The sequence below is a fragment of the Rhinopithecus bieti genome, unplaced genomic scaffold (assembly GCF_001698545.2).
Source record: "Rhinopithecus bieti isolate Rb0 unplaced genomic scaffold, ASM169854v2 scaffold_49457, whole genome shotgun sequence".
In the NCBI taxonomy this organism is placed as follows: domain Eukaryota; kingdom Metazoa; phylum Chordata; class Mammalia; order Primates; family Cercopithecidae; genus Rhinopithecus; species Rhinopithecus bieti.
In genome coordinates this window covers 1,804,867-1,825,081 of record NW_016820128.1, presented here as the reverse complement: position 1 = coordinate 1,825,081, position 20,215 = coordinate 1,804,867, and the positions used below count along the sequence as shown (strand labels likewise).

At 34.4% G+C, this 20,215-nt stretch overlaps 1 protein-coding gene across 1 annotated transcript in view; it reads right to left on the bottom strand.

Annotated features, from left to right (window-relative positions):
* Positions 1 to 20,215, bottom strand: part of CNTN6 (contactin 6) — a 315,151-nt gene that overhangs the window by 85,931 nt on the left and 209,005 nt on the right. The window contains exon 7 of the mRNA XM_017859613.1: positions 11,787 to 11,880. Within this exon, the coding sequence (XP_017715102.1) occupies positions 11,787 to 11,880 (94 nt within the window). The remainder of the gene's footprint in view (positions 1 to 11,786; positions 11,881 to 20,215) is intronic.

Genomic DNA, 20,215 nt, shown 5'->3' with positions numbered 1-20,215 from the left:
GTGTAAAGAGAATTCCACCTTTTCCAAAGAAAAATAACTCAGTGACAGCATTAAAGTCTTACTGGACAAGCATTTTCTCCCCTTCATAGGACAAATGGAGTATCTTATTTAGATATACTTTTCTTAGAGGAGTAATGTGGCAGAGAATGTCAATGCTGGACTCATATCCCTTCTAACTCCTCTTCTGCCCCAGATTCCTATGTACTTTGCACCCTAAAGAGCCAGTACATGTTATCTCTTTTTTGGACACTGTCCTCAAGCTGCTATAGCTAACTTTTCTTCACAAAGAGAGAACTCAAAGTACCTAGGAATTCACATGCCCCCAGGAGCACTTAACCAATAACTGCCTGGCTTCTAGGATATAACTTCTCCAGCTCCCGTGCCCCTAGTTGTGAGACAACTCTAGGTGTGACCTGTATTCTCTCCAGAGCTATAGGATTGAGTCAAATTTACCTTCTGTGGAACTTTGCTTGACACTATACTGAGCTTGGCTACTGTCTCTTCCCTGCCCCACTTCCTTCTTTTCCTTTGGGTTCTTTCTGAAAACTTGTCTAATAAATCACTTTCAAAAAATTATACTTTCAGGGTCTGCCTCTTAAAAATTCAATTAATTAGAATTCCCGATAGGCTCTAATCATGTGCTAGTTTAGTTACAATACCAACTGTAGGAAACCTTAAATATTTCTTACTATAGTATTTTTATATAGGCATTAGACACACATCAAAATGGAAGTCTAGAGAACTGAACATGAATGGCATATAAGACAAAAAAAAATTAGTAGTAGAACCATTGTGAAAAACCATGAATTGTGGAACATATGTTGAGAACTTATTGCTCTGCAGAGCTACAATCACACCAGAATGATAGCAAAAGGCAAGAAATGCAAGGGATATGTGGCTTAAAAGAGACATGAAAATCTCACTTAAAAAAGAAACTCCTCTAGAATTTTCTCTTTCCTTTCTCTCTCTTTCTCTCTTTCTCTTTCTTTCTTTTCTTTCCTCCCTCCCTTCTTTCTTTCTTTCTCTTTCTTTCTTTCTTTCTTTCTTTCTTTCTTTCTTTCTTTCTTTCTTTCTTTCTTTCTTCCTTCCTTCCTTCCTTCCTTCCTTCCTTCCTTCCTTCCTTCCTTCCTTCCTTCCCTCCTTCCTTCCTTTCTTTCTTCCTCAATTGTGTTTGGAGTTGTAAGTCTGATAAACCATTCAATTAAGAAGAAGGTTATAAGATTCAGGGTACAGTACTGGGCTTTAAAAGTTATATTGTTCAATTTTGAAGAAGTTTACAAGAATTAATGTCCTGGATTCTAAATCTGCAGAGGGCATGTGTTTGTTTTTTTTTACCCGCATTTTTATTTTCCTTAGAAAACCCAATCCTCCCCATCTCATTTGAGTTGGGCTGACCACACCTCTGGCATTAAGTGAGAGCACACAATTCAGGTCTTGCCATGAGAGGCTCGTAGGGCATAGCCACCTTGACTAGACAAACATCGGGATGAAGACAAACCAACCAGAGACAATTAGACTCAGTTCAGGGACTGCTTGTAGAATGGCTCTTGAAGAGGATGTCTCTCTCCACTGAGGTTTTTTGAAACAGTGAGGTATAAACTCCAAGATTCTAGTCAACAATTTTCCACCAAATACAGAAAGCATCTCTGAAACCCGAAGCTAACACAGGTGAAAGAATACCTAACTAAAGGCATGCTTGATGCCCACCCCAAAAAAACAAACAAGCAAAAACCTTTTTGAACATTTCAAGTAGCCAATATATTCTTTTTTTCTTAAATCCATGTTGAGTCATTTTCCTGCTATATTCATCCAGAAGGGACCTGACAAATAGATTCTGAATGACTCAGTTCAAATGCTAGCCAGGTTAGTTTCTATCTGTGTGATTGACTTACGTGATATGGTGGATTCCTCCTGAATATTATAGTGTGTACTCTAGATATTTTAGAATCCTCACAGCAAAAAAACCAAACAAATTATCAAAAAACAATGATAAAAACCTTTTAAATAGAAAAGTCTAATCAAGTGCATTTTGTGGCAATAGTTTGTGTTAATAAAATTTTTAATGGGAGAAAAGTCAAGCAGGTTTATACAATTTCACAGTTCCTAATTAAATGTTGAGTTTTTTCAGCTCAGTTATGTAACTGCTAAATCTGAATGCCATGTTCTTCTTGCTTATCGTTGGTAATGTAAGGTACAGAGGCAGAAAGAATAAATGCAAAACATGGGTTATTTAAAAATATGTATGCATTTTAATGAACAATTCCCATTTCATCCCAGAATTTTTTATGAAGACACTAAGTAAACTGCTTCAGATTTGACACCATTTCTCTTTTCTGAAGCCATCCTAAGTGGACAGTGGGTGGGAAAACTGGAATCAATGAAAACAAAATTATTTTAGTAGTGAGCTTTAATGTTTTAATGTAAGTATATTTTTCCAAGAGGTACCATTCTGTGTAAATAATACTAATAACAATTACAATAAGGTTTACTAGTATTATACTATGCATGTAGTAAAGACAGAAATGTGACTGTCATCCTTAGCTACATTTTGTTGTACATTCATGAGAAAGAATCTTCTTTACATGGTTTGGATCTGTGTCCCTGCCCAAATCTCATGTTAAAATGTAATCCTCAGTGTTGAGGGTGGGGTCTGATGGGAGGTGGTTGGATTATGGGGGTGGATCATTCATGAATGGTTTAGCACCATTCCCTTGGTGCTGTTCTCATAATAGTGAGTGAGTTATTGTGAGATATGATTCTTTAAAAGTGTGTAGCACCTTCCCTCTCTCTCTCTTCCTTCTGCTCCAGCCATGTAGGACAAGCCTGCTTTCCCTTCACTTTCTACCATGATTGTAAGTTTCCTGAGGCCTCCCAGAAGCAGAGGCTGTCATGCTTCCTGTACAGCCTGCAGAACTGCGAACCAATTCAAACTCTTTTCTTTATAAATTACCCAGTCCCCGGTATTTCTTTATAGCAGTGCAAGAGTATATTAATACACCTCTCATTTACAGCATGGTAATTAGTAATAGTACATAATTCATAGGCTTATTGTGAGGATTAATGTAATTCGTGTCACATGCTTATCACACTGCCTGGCACATATTAAACAATATGTTTGAGTGTTCAATTAATAAAAATATTTTAATATTATTATAATGTGATTACTATCATTTCAAAACCAATAATCTTAATTCGCATGTATTTGCCTTTTACCCTCTGTTAAGGACTCCATATGACCATGCATTTTATATAAACTGATTTATGAATCATTTATACACTGAAATCAGATCTCCACACTATTAATGAAATGGCTACATCTCATTAATTACACACTGAGTGTGTGTAAACTTCCTGCATCTCACCATTTATTGTCCTAGCTGCTATGGAGATACAAGCTTGATCATAGTAGTCATGTTCATTTCATCATGACAAGGGCAGGAATCTTTCAGGTGAGACATGGGTGCGTGGCTATGGAGGACCATTTTCTTTAGCGTGGTTAATCATCTACTACCATTTCATTAGGGAAGAAAGCAATTAGACAGTGCTCTCCAAACAGAAGAAAATTGGTGTAGGAAAATTAGATATTTTAAAATAATATTAATAACCATTAACTGAGTACTTACTATATACCAGGCATTGTGACAGATGACTTCCATATGTCATTTGAGCTAAATATCCAGCTTGCAGCTGCTAACAATGCTAATTAACTTTCTGGAATGATACTCACATTTAGACAGGTAATTTCAACTAAATTATTACCTGCCAGTTCTCCTCCACTCCTCCACTTAGAGTTCCAGGGCAGGCTAATTTATTGTTATCTACCTTCTAATTCCTTTGAGTTGCCACCCACTAAATTATAAGCACTAGTGGACTCTTTCTCCTACTGTGGCTTCAGTATTCTTTTTAGACTCTATGTAGTTTGTCCATGTTGATACTAGTAACGCAGTATTCACTAAGAGTTCATTTTGCTTCAAGATAAATGATCTCTTTAAAATGAAAAGTTAATATATTAATCAGATAAAGAACACCATGGAGCGAGGTGGATCTTTGAAGGGGTCTTCAGAATGGAGATTATTGTTAAATCTCTTGCAACCGATGTTACAGAGTCAAAACAAATGGTGCCATTATCATTTTAACTGTAGAGATCAGTCGTTTCTGGTAACATTTCCCTTTAAACTCCAATTCTACACTCCTCTCCTCTCTCTTTTTACAGAAATTGAGCTTGGATGCAAATCTCAGTAAAGAAAACCAATATGAAGGAATTCTCTTATCCAAAGATTTCTCAGACCATAGATGAGGGATTCATGAACCTTGTAGTTCAAAAGGAGCATTGCAAAAGCCTTTTCTTATTTTGTTTCTATTTTCTAAATGAAGGTTGCCTGAAATGTGATCTTCACAATTGTGAAATACTACTAGATGATAAAAGCAGTTTTTCTTTCTTTTTTTCCTCCACTGTGGTTTTGTGCTTCTTAAATACACTTTGTCATAAATATGGACTTTTACTTCATCCTGTCACGTCAGTATGCGTTTACAAAGGGAGCATCCTATTAATTTTATCTGAAGACAGAGAATACATTTCTTAACCATCTGGCCTAGTTCATCCTGATTTCGAAGTCAAATTAAAGCTCTCCACACACTAGTAGGAACTGTGCTTCAATTCTATACCTTTAGCCCATAAATAGAATTTTTATTACTAGTGATATTTGAGAAAGCTTGTATTTCTCCCCTAGATTTCTTAAACCTCATTATCTACAGCTTAAATCCAGGCCATACTAAGTTTTTAACTAAAGACTGGTACAGAGAACGAGTTTCTTAAAATGCTTGTATTTGGGATTATCAACTTGAACCTCATTTCAGGAAATCCCATCAGTGGGCCAGTTTTAATCGAAGAGAGTGAAGCAGAATAACAAAACCAGCAAAGAATGCCTTTGTTACCTTTTCAGACTGTTCAGCTAGCTGCTTTCATTTCCCCAATTTGAAATATTCATACAAAGAGCTTGGAATATAAGATTGTCCTATGGGAATACAACATGGATAAATTCATGAGTTCTGTAGAAAAGCAATCTCACTGTTATGGAAAAGAAAACATTTTATTTTACTCCGAGTGGTGTAAACGGAGTCATGATTCTGTCCTTGCGGTCAGTTCCTACTATGAAATGAATGTTTGTGTCCTCCCAAAATTCATAGGTTGGAAACCTAACCCCTAAGGTGATAGTATTAGGAAGTGGGACTATGACATAAAGCTAGAGTCTTCATAATGGGATTAGTATTCTTATAAAATAGATCAGAGGGAGCTTGTTTTTCCCTTCCACCATGTGAGGACACAGCTAGATGAGCCAGAGATCAGCCCTCACCAGACATCTCACCAAACACCAAGTCTGCTGTTGCCTTGATCATGGACTTCCCAGGTTCTAGAACCTGTGAGGAACAAATTTCAGTTGTTTACAAGCCAATTCCTATTGTTTACAAGTCTATAGTATTTTGTGATGGCAACCCAATAGGAATAAGATGATGCCTATATCAGCTTTCCCTTGGGGAGGCCATCTTTGAAAAGCCACAAATGGTTTATTTATAATAGCACTGGTAACAGAATGGCACCTGCAGTTGGAAAAGAAATAAAGGAACACGGGCAAATTTTATAGAACTGAATGCAAGTTACCTAACCTCACTGAGCCTCACTGTTCTCTTTACATTTACTAGAAATAAGAATGAGTACACAGGAAGAGCAAATGAGGAAATATCCATGAGAGTACATTCTAAAACACAATGTTTGAAGCATAAATAAGGCTTAGTAAATTGCCTTAATGCCAAGATTATGAACAGAGACATGCAGGGACCATTGTCCAAAGATTCTGTAATAATTTTATTACCAATTTCTACTCCTTTTAATGTAAGTAATATGAATACTAATCTGCACATGAAACATGAATTGAAGCCCACTATTTCAAGATGTGGTATAGCTGAAGATGATACTGCACTTAGCAGTTCATTGACAGCTTGTCCATAATTTTTTATTGATAAATAATACTAAGCCTAGATAAATGCCTCTGCTGCTCTTGGGAGAGAAAATGATAATTTGGTAAAGGTAGGTGGGCCTTGTGTTACCTCAAATTTATTCAGTTTGATCTTGTCTCAGTTTGGAATCCTAAATTTCCATAAAAGAAGTAAAAGAGACACTGAAAATGGCATATTAATTGTTTATCATTTTATCATTATTTAACATGTATTGAGCACATATTATATGTTAGCTCCATGCTAACATATGTATGTTATATATGTAACATAATACTATGTATAATGTTATATGTACATAGTATATAATACATAGTATTATGCTAACATAGTATTTTCTTTAAATCATGCAATAGCACTATCAAACATATGATTACAATTGTTAACATTTTGTGGGTGAACAAATTGGGACTAGGATAGTTTGGGTAATACGCCCAACATCATACAGTAAATTTAAAAAAAAAGGATTTGAACCAAAGTCTGTCTTTCCACAGATACTGAGCTCTAAATCACCATGCTTTGCTGCCCCTGTATGAATTAATCAGGTACAAAATGAAAGCAAACCTTATTAGGATGTATAGCATGTGCTTAGCAATGTATTCTTTACCTAATGAACTAATGTATTTGCAACCAGTCAATAGACTCTTTTTTGTGTGTGTGTGTGTAAGAGGCAAAAGGTGAAATCACAGAGATTATCTTTTTTAAACATATTGAGATGCCTCCAAATTTCAGTAAAAGCTTAGAGATGGGCTCCAAGGTCAGCTGGAAAATAGGAAACAAACAACTTATTATTTTCCCTGAGCTCAGTTCCAACTTAGATTTGAAATCCTTCTCTACTGTAAACTGCCAGTTACTTAAAAGTAAGAACTGTGGGTCTACTGAGAGAGGTGGTGATAGACTGGGATGGAAAGGATGAAGAGTTGCTTCCAGAAATATATATATGTGTATATATATATATATTTTTTTTCTTCTTCTTCTTGAATGGTTTTAAGAGTCTTTAAATTAGTTTAATTTTGGAAACAGCACTGTAACAATCCACTCTAGATTCCTTGAAAAAAAATTTTGAAAAATTCTATGGAAAGGGATGTTTGAGATTAGATTCAGAGTATGTCTTTAAGATTAAAAGAGGGCAACTTTTAGGGCAGGTCCCTGGTCTTTGACAGTGACCCCTCTATAATCTTTCTTGAGAAATTGGCAAGACATTTAGAAATCTTAGTATTTTACATGGTGTTACCTTTACCAATAATCCTAATTTTCTAAAAATATACTTAGGAAGTTTACATGAGCATGAGCAAAATATAGCCACAAGAATATTCATTACATTATTATTCATGATAACAAAAAATTGGAAACAAAACAGAAGGAAACTAAATGTCCACCAGTAGGAGGTTGGCTGTAAACATATATTGAAATACCTTACTGTCATTACAAATGAGGGTGCAGAAGACTGTTAAATGACCTGCATATATGCTCATGGTATATTTTTAAGAATTAAAAAAATTACAAACAAATATGCAGTGTATTATACTAAATATGTTAAAAGTAAAGACTGGAAGGATACAGGTATACCAGAATAAGAGTAGTTATCCTTTGGAGGAGAAATTAGTATAAAAAGGATTTTATTTTCCTCTTTTTTCTTGCCTATATTTTCAGAATTTTCTCAAATGAGTATATCTGACTTTTGCAAACTTTATATATACATATGTCTATATGTAAAGACATTATATATATAATATATATACACACTCCTATGTTTATATAAGAACCTAATTAAGTAATTGTTTTGTTTTAAGCAAAGGATGTAATTCTTCCTGGTCTTCTTCCTTGTTTCCTTGCCTGCCCTCAGGGCTCTCATTTCAAATTCACTTCTAGAACTCTGGTTCCCCTGCTTGTTTTTGTCCTGTGGGAAGTGCAATGGCATGATCTCGGCTCACAGAAACCTCTGCCTCCCAGGTTCTTCTCCTTTTTCAGCCTCCCAAGTAGCTGGGATTACAGGCATGCACCACCACATCCAAATAATTTTGTATTTTTAGTAGAGATGGAGTTTCTCCATATTGGTCAGGCTAGTCTCAAACTCCCAACCTCAGGCAATCCGCCCGCCTCGGCCTCCCAAAGTCTTGGGATTACAGGCATGAGCCACTGTGCCCGGCCTCTATATTTTCTTTATGTACATAAATTTCTTCTCCATGTACATAATCTCTTCTAGAAAATGGAAGCAGAGAGAATATTTTTTAATTAACTCTATGAGGCCAAATTACCCTAATGCCAAAATAAGATAAAGACATTTCAAGAAAGGAAGACTACAGACCAATATCTTTCATTAATACAAATGTAAAAATCCTCAACAAATATTAACAAATTGAGTCCAGCAACAATTAAAAAGACTTACGCACCACAACAAAGTAGGACTTGTTTTGGGTATGCAAGACTGATGGTTCAATATTAGAAAATTAATTCATGAAATCCACTAATGAATAGAAGAAAAATCACATGATCATATAAATTGGTGCCAAAAAAAGCATTTGGAAAAATGCAACACCTACCCAAAATAAAAATTCTCAATAAACAAGGAATAAAGAGGAACTTCCTCAACTTGATGAAAATGTCTGCCAAAAAAATGTAGCACTAGTATCCTACTTAATGGTGAGAAAGTGGATGCTTTAATTTTGGATAGGGGAAAAAGGCAAACATGTTTACTCTTACCACTCATTGTCATCATTGTATTGGAAATCGTAGCTGGTGCAATAATACAAGAAAAGGCCAAAAAAAAAAAAAAAAAAAAAAAAAAAAAAAAAAAAAAAAAGAAAAGTATATAGATTGAAAAGAAGGAAATAATACTTATTCCCAGGCAGCAATGGAAAATCCCAAAGAATTAACAAAAAAATAATTCCAGCACTACTAAGTGATTATAGCAAGGCAACAAGATACAATGCTAATATATCAAAGTCAGTTAACTTTTGTTTATACCAGCAGTTAACAAATGGAATTTGAATCACACAATTAAAATACAATGCCATTTATATTAGCACTAAAACAGGAAATTCTAGGGTTTATATAAAATAGTATTTCAAAATGTATGTGCAGAAAACTACATAATCTCAAAAAATCATTTAAAAGAGATCTAAATAAGTGGAGAAATAATCTGTGTTCATGGATTAAAAGACTCAACACTGTCAGTATGTCATGTCTTCCCAACTTGATCAATAGATTTAAGTCAATCCCAATAAAAACCCCAACTGCTATTTTATGGATATAGACAAAATGATTCTAAAGTTTATATGGAAAGACAACGAAAGCAAAACAAAACAAAACAAAATAGCCAACACAATGCTGAAGAAGAAGAATAAAGTTGGAGTACTGACATTACCTGACTTCAGGATTTACTGTAAAGCTACAGTAATTGAGGCGATGTGATAATGGCAAAATAATAGACAGCAATGGAACAAAAGAGAGTGCAGTAATATACCTGTACAAATACAGTCAGCATATCTTTGACAAACGAGCAAGCACAATACAGTGGAGAAAAATTAGTCTTTTTAACAGATACTAGAACAATTGGAAGTCCATATGTTATAAAATGAATAGACCCAGAAGTCACATCTTTCACAAAAATTAATGCAAAATGGACCATCAATGAAAATGCAAAACATAAAACTATAATAGCTCTAGAAGATGACAGAGGAGAATATCTAGGTAACCTTGGATATAGTGATGAGTTTTGTATTTAACACCAAAAACGCTTTTCATTGGAAAAAAATTGATAACCTGCACATCATTAAAATAAAAACCTTGTGCTTTGATATTGACATTGTTAAGGAAATGCAAAGACAAGCCACAGACTGGGAGAAAATATTTGCAAAACACATATCTGATAAAAGGCTTATATTCAAAATATGCAAAGAATTCTTAAAGCTCAACAATAAGAAAATAGACATACCAATTAAAAATGTAGCAAAGATGTAAGCAGACGTCTTACCAAATAAGATAATTAGATAGCAAATAACCACACTAAAAGATGTTCACATCTTTTGCCATTAGAGAATTACCAACTAAAACAAGAAGGAAATACTACTATACACCTGTTAGAATGGCTAAAAACACAAAACAAAACAAAACCCCACACAATATCAGACGCTGGTGTAGATTAACAGAAATAAAAATTCTAATCTATTGCTATTATAGATATAATCTATATCTTTTCTAATCTAATGGGACAGCACTGTATGGAGTGGAAATGTACTGATCAGTAAGTGGAGGAGAGCAGAGTGGTTCATGTAGTAATGGATTAGAGTTGGAGACAACAGCAAGATCATATGTTTAACTTAACATAATACCAATAGCTGTATATAGAAATACTTATAGATATATCTACATAAGTAGTATATACACACATATTTCTTTCCTCTGTCATCTGAGAGTGCCTAAATAAATGACACTCTAGTAGCAACAAGCACACCTAGCACCCAGATATTGGTTTCTAATGTCATTCTTCAATAAAAAGAACCAGGAATCCTATCCTTGGAGACATGACTGCTTCTATGACTAGGGCATGAAATACACAAGATGAACCTGGAACATCTTTAATGCCAGTAAATAAGAAAGTGCTAACAGACACACACACACACACACACACACAACAACCCATACATTGATGAGTGCATAACAAAGGGCACAAGATCCAACTTAAAAGGCTCCCAATGGCAAAAGCTAAAACAAGCTGAGCAGCAAAATAAACAAAGTAGCATAGAATTACAACTCAAAGTCTAAAATTATTATATGTGAATCAGTACTGATGTAAGTAAATTACTAAATATTAATAAATTAAGAAGTGACACATTTCACAGGTAAAAGAATTCTGTAGGTTCATTATTCTGCAAAAGGTGAAGCACAAGACTCTATTCATCAAGTGTGGACTACACATAGTCACCTATTTCTGAACAGTCAGTATGGAGTGGGAGAAAAGAGTAATTTTACAGTGGAGAACCCTGATAAAAAGTATTTCAGCCAGGTAATCAAGGCCAGCATCATCTGTCATAAATCATTTTGATAAAGTTAACCTTGATATGTAATGAAAATTGTTCCTTACCTTTATATTATTCCTCTCCAAAACTTGTAACCCCAGTCTAATTTTGACAAATATAGGCATAATCTAACATAGGGGCAGTCTACAATAAACTGACCACCACTTTTCAAAACTGTCAAGGACATCAAACACCAGACATGTCTGAGATACTGCTACAGACAAGAGAGACTAATGAGACAAGAAAACTTGATGTAATGTGGTACTCTGGATGGAATCTTGGAATAGAAGGGCATAAATACCAAAGACATTTGAATAAAATATGGACTTTATAATAATCAGACAACAGTATTGGCTGGTTAATTGTAACAAATGCATCATAATAATGTAAGATTTGAGTAATAAGGGAAATTGTGTGGGGGGTTATATTGGACCTCTCTATACTATCTGTCCAATATTTCTGTTGTAAAACTATTATTTAAAATCCATTAGTTAAAAAATGCATTTATGAACAAAAGGGAAAAAAAGAAGAAATAATTTTCCATTTCGCAGAAATACGAGAAGCCTTTAAGTAATAGCTTAAAATTGGCTCTGCTAAAGAAATGACGGTGACCCTCTCCAGTCTCTATTTGATAAAGGGCAGCGTGGGAAAAAGATAATCAGTAAAGTTCCCAAAGTGAGGAGCCTTGACTGTTCCTTCACTGAAAGGGGAAAGAGCTGATCCTAAGAGAAATGTGTGATCACACATTGTTACATCAATCTTATTTTCATTAGCCTGCAACCTCCCCGGACCTTTATATAATATTTTTTATCTCCCAGGGCCAGGTGTCTGTCCCCTGACTGACTACCTAAATGAAGAAATGAAGGAATTAATGATTGAATGAGGTATTCAATACATATTTGCTAAGCGAATGAATAATTGGTGCTCAATTTGTCAAATGAGTGAGTGAGGAAATGTTAGTAACCCTTAGAAAGATTGAACAGAATTTAAAATAATAAATCTATTCTTCTAGGGAAGTCCCTTAACACAAAAATATAACACAGAAACCATTTTGCTCCTTCATATGTGTTCCTTTTTACCTCCTCAGTCAAAGCAACTTTGACGATTCCCAGGATTCATAAAGTAGTTACTATTTAATGCCTGTTATGGGTCAGGAATCTTAGTAAGTGAGCTAAATAGTATTTCCAGTCCTTACAAAAATTCTGCTGTATCTATTTATTCTCTCTCTCTCATTTTTGCCTTCCTTATACACATAAGAAAACTGACCAAAGTCATCCAGCTATTGACAAGTGAGGTTAAGACTTTAATCCTGCTCTATTTGAACGTAAAGCCCACACTTTTCAGCATACCATTTGCCTTCAAACGCTAGTAAATTCACTAATAAATTATTTCTTGCTAGGGTGAGCACTTGTGTTTGTGAGAGCATGGTGGGGTTAATGTTAACTTTCAATTTCTGAATAATTGGCTTGAAGATTTTTTTAGTTCTCAGATTTGTGAGCATGGTCAACAGAGGTGAGTGTTCTATAGAGTTTACTTTATCATTTTATGCCAGGCAATACCATGTCATGTTAAAAAAAGTTATTAATAATATCATGTTTTAGAAAAAGTCATTAGCAAGAGTCTAAAGATTAGGTTTCAGCATACATTTCTGGAGTGAATGGGGTAAACTATGCCTAGGAAGAGATTCTGTTCTCTATCTACTCAACTCAATGAGGGGAAACAAAAGGTAAACGACTTTTTAGACATCCAGTTTCAAAATCATTAAGATACCTGAGTGATTAAAATGATAAACCAAAAAAATTGCTAAGGAACTGAAAAGTTTCAGTGTGCCTAGCTTGATTTAAAAACATTATTTTCATCTTGAGTGACTTGAGAAATCTTTCTGCAGTATAATCTGCAATGATGTCCACATTTGTAAGATGAAAAGCAAACATTATAAGAAATAGCTCCTCTGTCACCTAAAAATTCTGGAACACCTAACAACATCATGGTGAGACTTCAAATTTGCTGCTTGACATTCATAGCCAAGCTGGGTATCTTTTGCTTCACAAATTAGAAAAAAATAAATAAGATATACATGTACACATAAATATAGTACTCTGTGTGAAGGCTTCAGAACACACAGGAACATTCAGTGCTGCTACTAATGTTATTTACATTCCAGAATACTGACAGAAAAGATACTAAATTAAGATTTTTTTAGAAAAAGGAAAATATGTTTGGTTGTTTATAAAAGCAGTAGAATAGAGTTATGGGGGATATCAGTTCAATTTCTTCACTCAGCAAGAGCTCATATTTTTTTCAAAGGAAACATACATATCTATCAGTCAATCATACTACATTTGCATAGCACCTATACAAGGAGCTTCTCGGGGTATTTCACTATACAATTAATTTGGAGCTTTCATAATTAAGAGTCTGCCATGTTAAACAAATGAGACAAAGCTGAGAGTTGAAAGCTGTGATCATGTCAGCTCTGAAACTCCAACATAGAAAGTCAGTTACATATCCCCAAAGTCCTAGCAATTAAAGTTAAGACAATTACTTGAAGCTTTTTCTTAATTATTCTGTACTCACATTAGCATTTGGTGGTTTAAGATTGTTAGATTATATGAGTAAACACTTCACCAATTCTTCTCTAGACTTCACTTTTTATACATCCTGTCTGCATGATGGTTTCTGTGACTGAAACTATGTTTTCTGAGTGCTACCTAATCAGGTATACCAGACTTTTAGAAATGGTGTACATTGCCATCATCATCTATATAACAACAAAGTATATAACCCTGATTTTTGATGTGTTTTTGGAAACACTTTTTTCTTCTCATTAAAACACAGCTTGAATTTTTACAAGTTTATCTTTTGAATTTTAGTTATTTTTAATATGTAAAATCAAAACTTACTTGTTGCTGGAATATTAGTTATTATGGATAATATAAATGGGAACTATATCTATAATTTCGTTCCCCAGATAAAGCATTTTTTAACATTTTGCTGAATTTGTTCAAGCCTTTTTCTAGCAAAATATTTAGATAACTGAGGGTCATACTACATCTGCCCATGGAGGATTAAGTAAGTCAGACACTTAGAAGAGAATTCAATACAAATATGAAAGGGTTATAAGCATGAGTTTTGAAGTCAGACTCTATGAGATGTAGCTTTGAATCCCAGATATGCAACTTATATTGGTTAAGTCACTTAATTTATCTAAGCCTCACTGTATTTACCTTCATAATTAGCATTTCAAAAACAGTGAAAAACTAGATGAATATATGAAATGAACAAACAAACAAACAAAAAACCTCTTTCTGGAACTTGAACAATTGACGACACAAAAGTATGATCCTGAAAGAGGGGAAATAAATGAAGTAAGGTTTTGGTAGCCCTTATTTTCTGTGTAGAGACACTTTCCATCCAGATCAGGGAGTAGGTAGGGGAGACATAAGTAGTAAAGTACTGTGTCACTGAGCTGAGAAGACAAAGATCAGATTTGGAGAGGCTGAAGTGGCTGGAATTGCAGAGCATAGTATTAGAAAGAATGGCATTACTTAAATAATGTACTCTAAAGATCTGCATAGGAGTGTTGCATGAGGCTGGGCAAAGAATAGTTTTCAGAGCTCAAATAAGCCTGGAAGACATTAGAGCTCCACTATGCCAGAGAAGAAAAACTTGGTGAACATTTGAAGCATTCAGTTGGGGATTTCATCTTAGTAGTAAACTAGCCTTAATAACCACACAAAACTCGAGGATTCACAGTAGTGTAACAACTGCCTATCAAAATAAAGTTCAAAAAGCTTTTTAATAAGTACGCCACAATTTAGCATTCAACAACATGACATTTATGATGTCTACTATTCAATCTTAAATTACTACATATTCAAACAAGCAGAAAAATGAGAACTGTAACTAGGAGAAAAAGCAGCCAATAGAAACAGACCCACAAATAACTGAGATGATAGAATTAGCAAGCAAGGACTTATTTAGGGCTCCTATATAATTACAGCGCAGAGAATTACAGCTGAAATAACTGCAAGCTTTAGATGCTATTTAAGAAAGAGTCTCTGGGGAAACCCAAGGGCAAGAGTGGACATAAAAGCAAAGGTACTACCTAAAATTTAACCTCTGATGCCACAGCTAGAGCCAACAGAAATTACAGCCTAACTCTAACTAGAAAAACATAAAACCTCACACTAAAAGTTTAGGTATTGAAGTTCCTTTAATCTGATATAATAATGTTCAGGATTCAAATAAAAAAGTATAAAGCATGCTAAAAAACAGTCTGAAGAGACAAAAAAACCATGATAACTAGACTCAAGTATAATGAAACTTTTAGAACTGTCGGGCTGAGGATTTAAAATTGAACTAGTTATTATCAGACAGTAATTTTAAATTACTATAATTAATATATTAAGGTCTATAATTAAAAAGTGAACAGTATATAAGAACAAATGGATAATGTAAGCACAGAGAAGAAAACTCTAAGAAAGGATCAAAAGGAAATGCTGGAAATAAAATACGTAATAATACAAATAAGGGATGCCTTTGATGGGCTCACCAGTGGACTGAACATAGCTAAGGGGGAAGTAAATGAATGACAAGCAGTACCAATAGAACTTCCCAAACTGAAATGCAAAGATAAAAATAATTTAAAAATTTTAAAAGATTAAGAACTTGGACAGAAGGGAGATTACAAATGGCATAAAAGATAATGTAAAAGAAATACTAAAAGGAGAAAAAGCAAACAAATAAATGTTTAAAGTAATCATGCCTGAATAGTTTTAAAAAATAATGACAAACACCAGGCCGGGCGTGGTGGCTCACGCCTGTAATCCCAGCACTTTGGGAGGCCGAGGTGGGCAGATCATGAAGTCAGGAGATGGAAACTATCTTGTCCAAGACGGTGAAACCCCGTCTCTACTAAAAATACAAAAAAAAATTAGTTGGATGGGGTGGCCGGCGCCTGTAGTCCCAGCTTCTAGGGAGGCTGAGGCAGGAGAATGGCATGAACCCGGGAGGCGGCGGAGCTTGCAGTGAGCCAAGATGGCACCACTGCACTACAGCCTGGGCCACAGAGCGAGACTCTGTCTCAAAAAAAATAATAATAATAATAAAAAAAAATAATGACAAACACCAAACCATAGATTCAGAAAGTTCAGAGAAAACAAAGCAAGATAAATAAACAACAAAAATAATCTACAACTTCAAGAGAAAAAATATTCCCAGTGATAGAGGGTGATATTTCCTAGTTATGTGAGCACATGTATAGGGTACATTAAACAAACATTTAATGAAAGCAAATTTTTCATTTCAGGAGCTCTCTTATGTCCTAAAAATAAAAAATTTCATAAGATCTGGCACTGGACCTGGTCTTTCTATATTTTTATTTATTTTTCCTTCTACCCACATATTGATTTTCTTTCTCCCTCTTCTCTCTCTCTTCCCCATCTATAAAATATATACATCTTAGTTTAATAAATGTGTAGTCTATAGCTGAAATAGCAGTCAATAATTAGCAATATAATCAGAAAAAATATTTGATTTTATTCCTCGAGTCAACTAGTTTTCTCAGTTTTGAGGTTATGGAACATCTTAAAAAAGAGTAAAGTATCTCACAAAGTAGACAGGAAGATTTAGATGGATTAGTAAAAAGAAGTCCTCACATTTGGGGAAAAAAATGACTAAAACCAAATGCTGCACAGCAATATTTTTATGAAGAGATGTTAGAGAGTATGATTTATAATAAACACTCAATAGACTTTATAAATTATAAACACTTGGCAACAAACTTGCAAATATAGATTTTAATTTTGAAGATAAGACATTTGACTGTTTCTATTTTCAGATTGTTAATTATACCTGTAACATAGTTAATCTAGTGAGTGTGTTGCTTTTTATGTTTGTTAATTTTATATATTTAGAAGACAATATGGCATTTGGTAAATACTGTAATTTATAATGGACTAAAAGGCATTTTCAGCATGTTTGCAATGTGTTAAAGATAACCTAATTTGTTTTCTGAAAACTGTTGGCAAGCATATATAAAACTCTTTTTGGTAGTAGCTCACATTTGTCAGTTTTCCAAAGTAGTCATAAAGTATTTTCACATACATTTTGTTGCTTTGAAGAAATGAGAAATGTATCTGCACTCCAATTACACAAAATGTAACATTGTTATACAGGGCATTTTAACACTGCCACTTCGACCCAATAGATGCTTCAGACTTTCCATTTTTACTCCAAGGTATTTCAATTCTATGTTAATGACTTCCTTTAATAAACATAATCTCAACATTGATTAATTTTGTTAGATAACAATTTAGGGAGTGGACTCCATTAAATCAAGTATTTCCTTGACTATTTTCTATGAGGTATGGTTTGGTAATTTCTATTATTTTCCTATTCCCATTTAACATTATTTCATGTTCAACAGTTATTTTCTGCATAAACTTAACAAACATGATTTATTTATCAGGGAATTTCTTTTGTACATACACATGAGATTTTACCTTTTGAGAGTTTTTTAAACTATTAATTTTCCAACTCAAATTTTTCTGGGTCAAATATTGCTAGTTTAAATTTTGTCAAAAGTTTAGGAGCCGGCACGGTGGCTCACGCTTGTAATGCCGGCACTTTGGAAGGCCGAGGCAGGTGGATCAGGAGGTCAGATGTTAGAGACCAGTCTGGCCAACACAGTGAAACTCCATCTCTACTATAAATACAAAAATTAGCTGGGTGTGGTGGCAGGCACCTGTAATCCCAGCTACTCGCTTGGCTGAGGCAGGAGAATCACTTGAATCCCGGAGGCAGAGGTTGCAGTGAGCCGAGATCGTGCCACTGCACTCCAGCCTGGGCAACAGAGTTAGACTCTGTCTCAAAAGAAAAAAAAAAAAAAACCAGAAAAGGTTTAGGGACTCTTGTATGTTTTTAAAATTATAAATTTTACCTTGTGCAATTTAGTAATGTATTGATTATTTTCATCACCATGGGGTTAATGGAAAATAAGACACTGCTTTATTTACTTTTAAATTATTCCATATAACTCATATATTCCAAGCTTCATTTTTCCTGATTAGATCTTATCACATATCTGGTTAAATACATTTGTGTGTGGAGAAAGAAAGAGAGAGAGAAAGGCAGAGAGAGAGAGAGAAAGGGAATGTAGCACAGGTTTATGCTTGGTCAATTCAGGTAGAGTATATGATGTCCGTGTATTACTCTTTCAACTTTTCTGTAGGTTTAAATAATATAACAATAAATAAATTTAAGAAACTGGTATGTGAACAGTTCAAAGACTATATTGATCATGTTCTTTCTCCTTCTCTCTCTCTTCTCTCTCTTTCTTTCCTTCTTCTTCTTTTTTTTTATTTTTCCAGAACTGACCCTAATTGCTCCTTTCTTACACTGTCATCAATCCTGAGACACAGAGAACAAGACTGGGCTGGGAAACATGAGAATTTATACCCCCTCTGAGATACCTACTCTCCTTCGAACATCCTCACTAACTCAAACATTGTTTATATAAAAGTAGAATGCCTCCGGCACCGTGGCTCACACCTGTAATCCCAGCACGTTGGGAGGCCGAGGTGTGTGGATCACGAGGTCAGGAGATTGAGATCATCCTGGCTAATGTGGTGAAACCCCGTCTCTACTAAAAATACAAAATAAAATAAAATACTAGCTGGGCATGGTGGCGTGTGCCTGTAGTCCCAGCTACTTGGAAGGCTGAGGCAGGAGAATGGTGTGAACCCAGGAGGCGGAGCTTGCAGTGAGCCAAGATCACACCACTGCACTCCAGCTTGGGCAACAGAGCAAGACTCTATCTCAAAAAAAAAAAAAAAAGTAGAATGAAATTTGGATTTTGGTTTTAGAATAATTCAGTGAGCATTTATTACATAAATGGCAAGCCCAAGATGTAATGTTTTAACATGTATTATCCATTCTAGTCCTCACAACAAACATACAAGGTAGGAATCATCATAACTCCTTTTGGATGAAAATATGATAATTCATAGAGATTATAAGCATGTTTGCTAACAATCAAATAACTCTTGAGAAAATTGGAAATTGAATCTGTCTCCCAGGATTTCAAAAGCAGTTATCTTACCATTTACTTAGAAGTTCCTAAATTCAGAATTTAAAATCAGGTGGGCCTAGGTTTGAATTGCTCGCTTCCTCTGAATAGAAACATAAAATTGAACAGGTTACTTCTCCAATCTGAGCTTCAGCTTTCTCATATGTAATGAAAACATAATTTGCCCTGCAAGATTATGACAATTATATATATTGTGTCATAAAAGCTTAGTTATAGGTGCTTAGCAAATGAAATTATTTTCATTAGATTCTTGAGAAATAGCCTCAACATTTTCAATTATTTTATTGTGAAAAACCATTTTTTATTTTCAGCAATCTATATTTCCTGATGCCAAATATGATTAAATAAGCTATTAATATTCTTTTCAGATACTCTCTTTCATTGGTTTTCTTTTTAAATTAGTTATCTAATTATCAAAGAATTTGATGACATTTAATATTTTTATAAACCTTAACTTCTGAAAAAGACTGAAAATGGTGAAAGTTCATCATGTCTTAAAAGGCAGGCAAATAATAAAAACTGATGTAAAGCCCCTGTTTGTCACTTTCTTAAGAATCATTTAATCAATCAATAATTATGTGTTTGATAAATGCTATGAGACCCATACTGTACGAAAATAAAATATGGTCTCTTAAATCCATGAGAAATGACTATTCTGAGAAATTTAATTTAAAGATATGCAAAATTCCATCTATAGAAAACAAACTAAGATTTAGTAACCATGATTATTTGGATTGCTGGGTATGTTTAACTTAATACAATGACTGAGACATTTAAGGATGTTTTCCAGAATTTCGACACTAGGTCACTATTTCTAAATGTGATGGCCACATTAGGAATAGACTTTGGATTTAGAGGTAAGCCCTCCGAACTTACCCCTGAGTCAGTCAAGTCTTTTGCTATTCAAAGTATGTTCTGTTTATAAGAAGCGTGACTAATATATGGGAGCTTATTAGAAATGGAGGAATCAAACATCACCCCAGACCTCTAGAGTCAGAATATGAATTTAACCGTGTCCCCAGGTAACTCACATGCATACTAACATTTGAAAATGACAGTCTAGTCTGTCTCTCTTTTTTTTTTTTTTTTT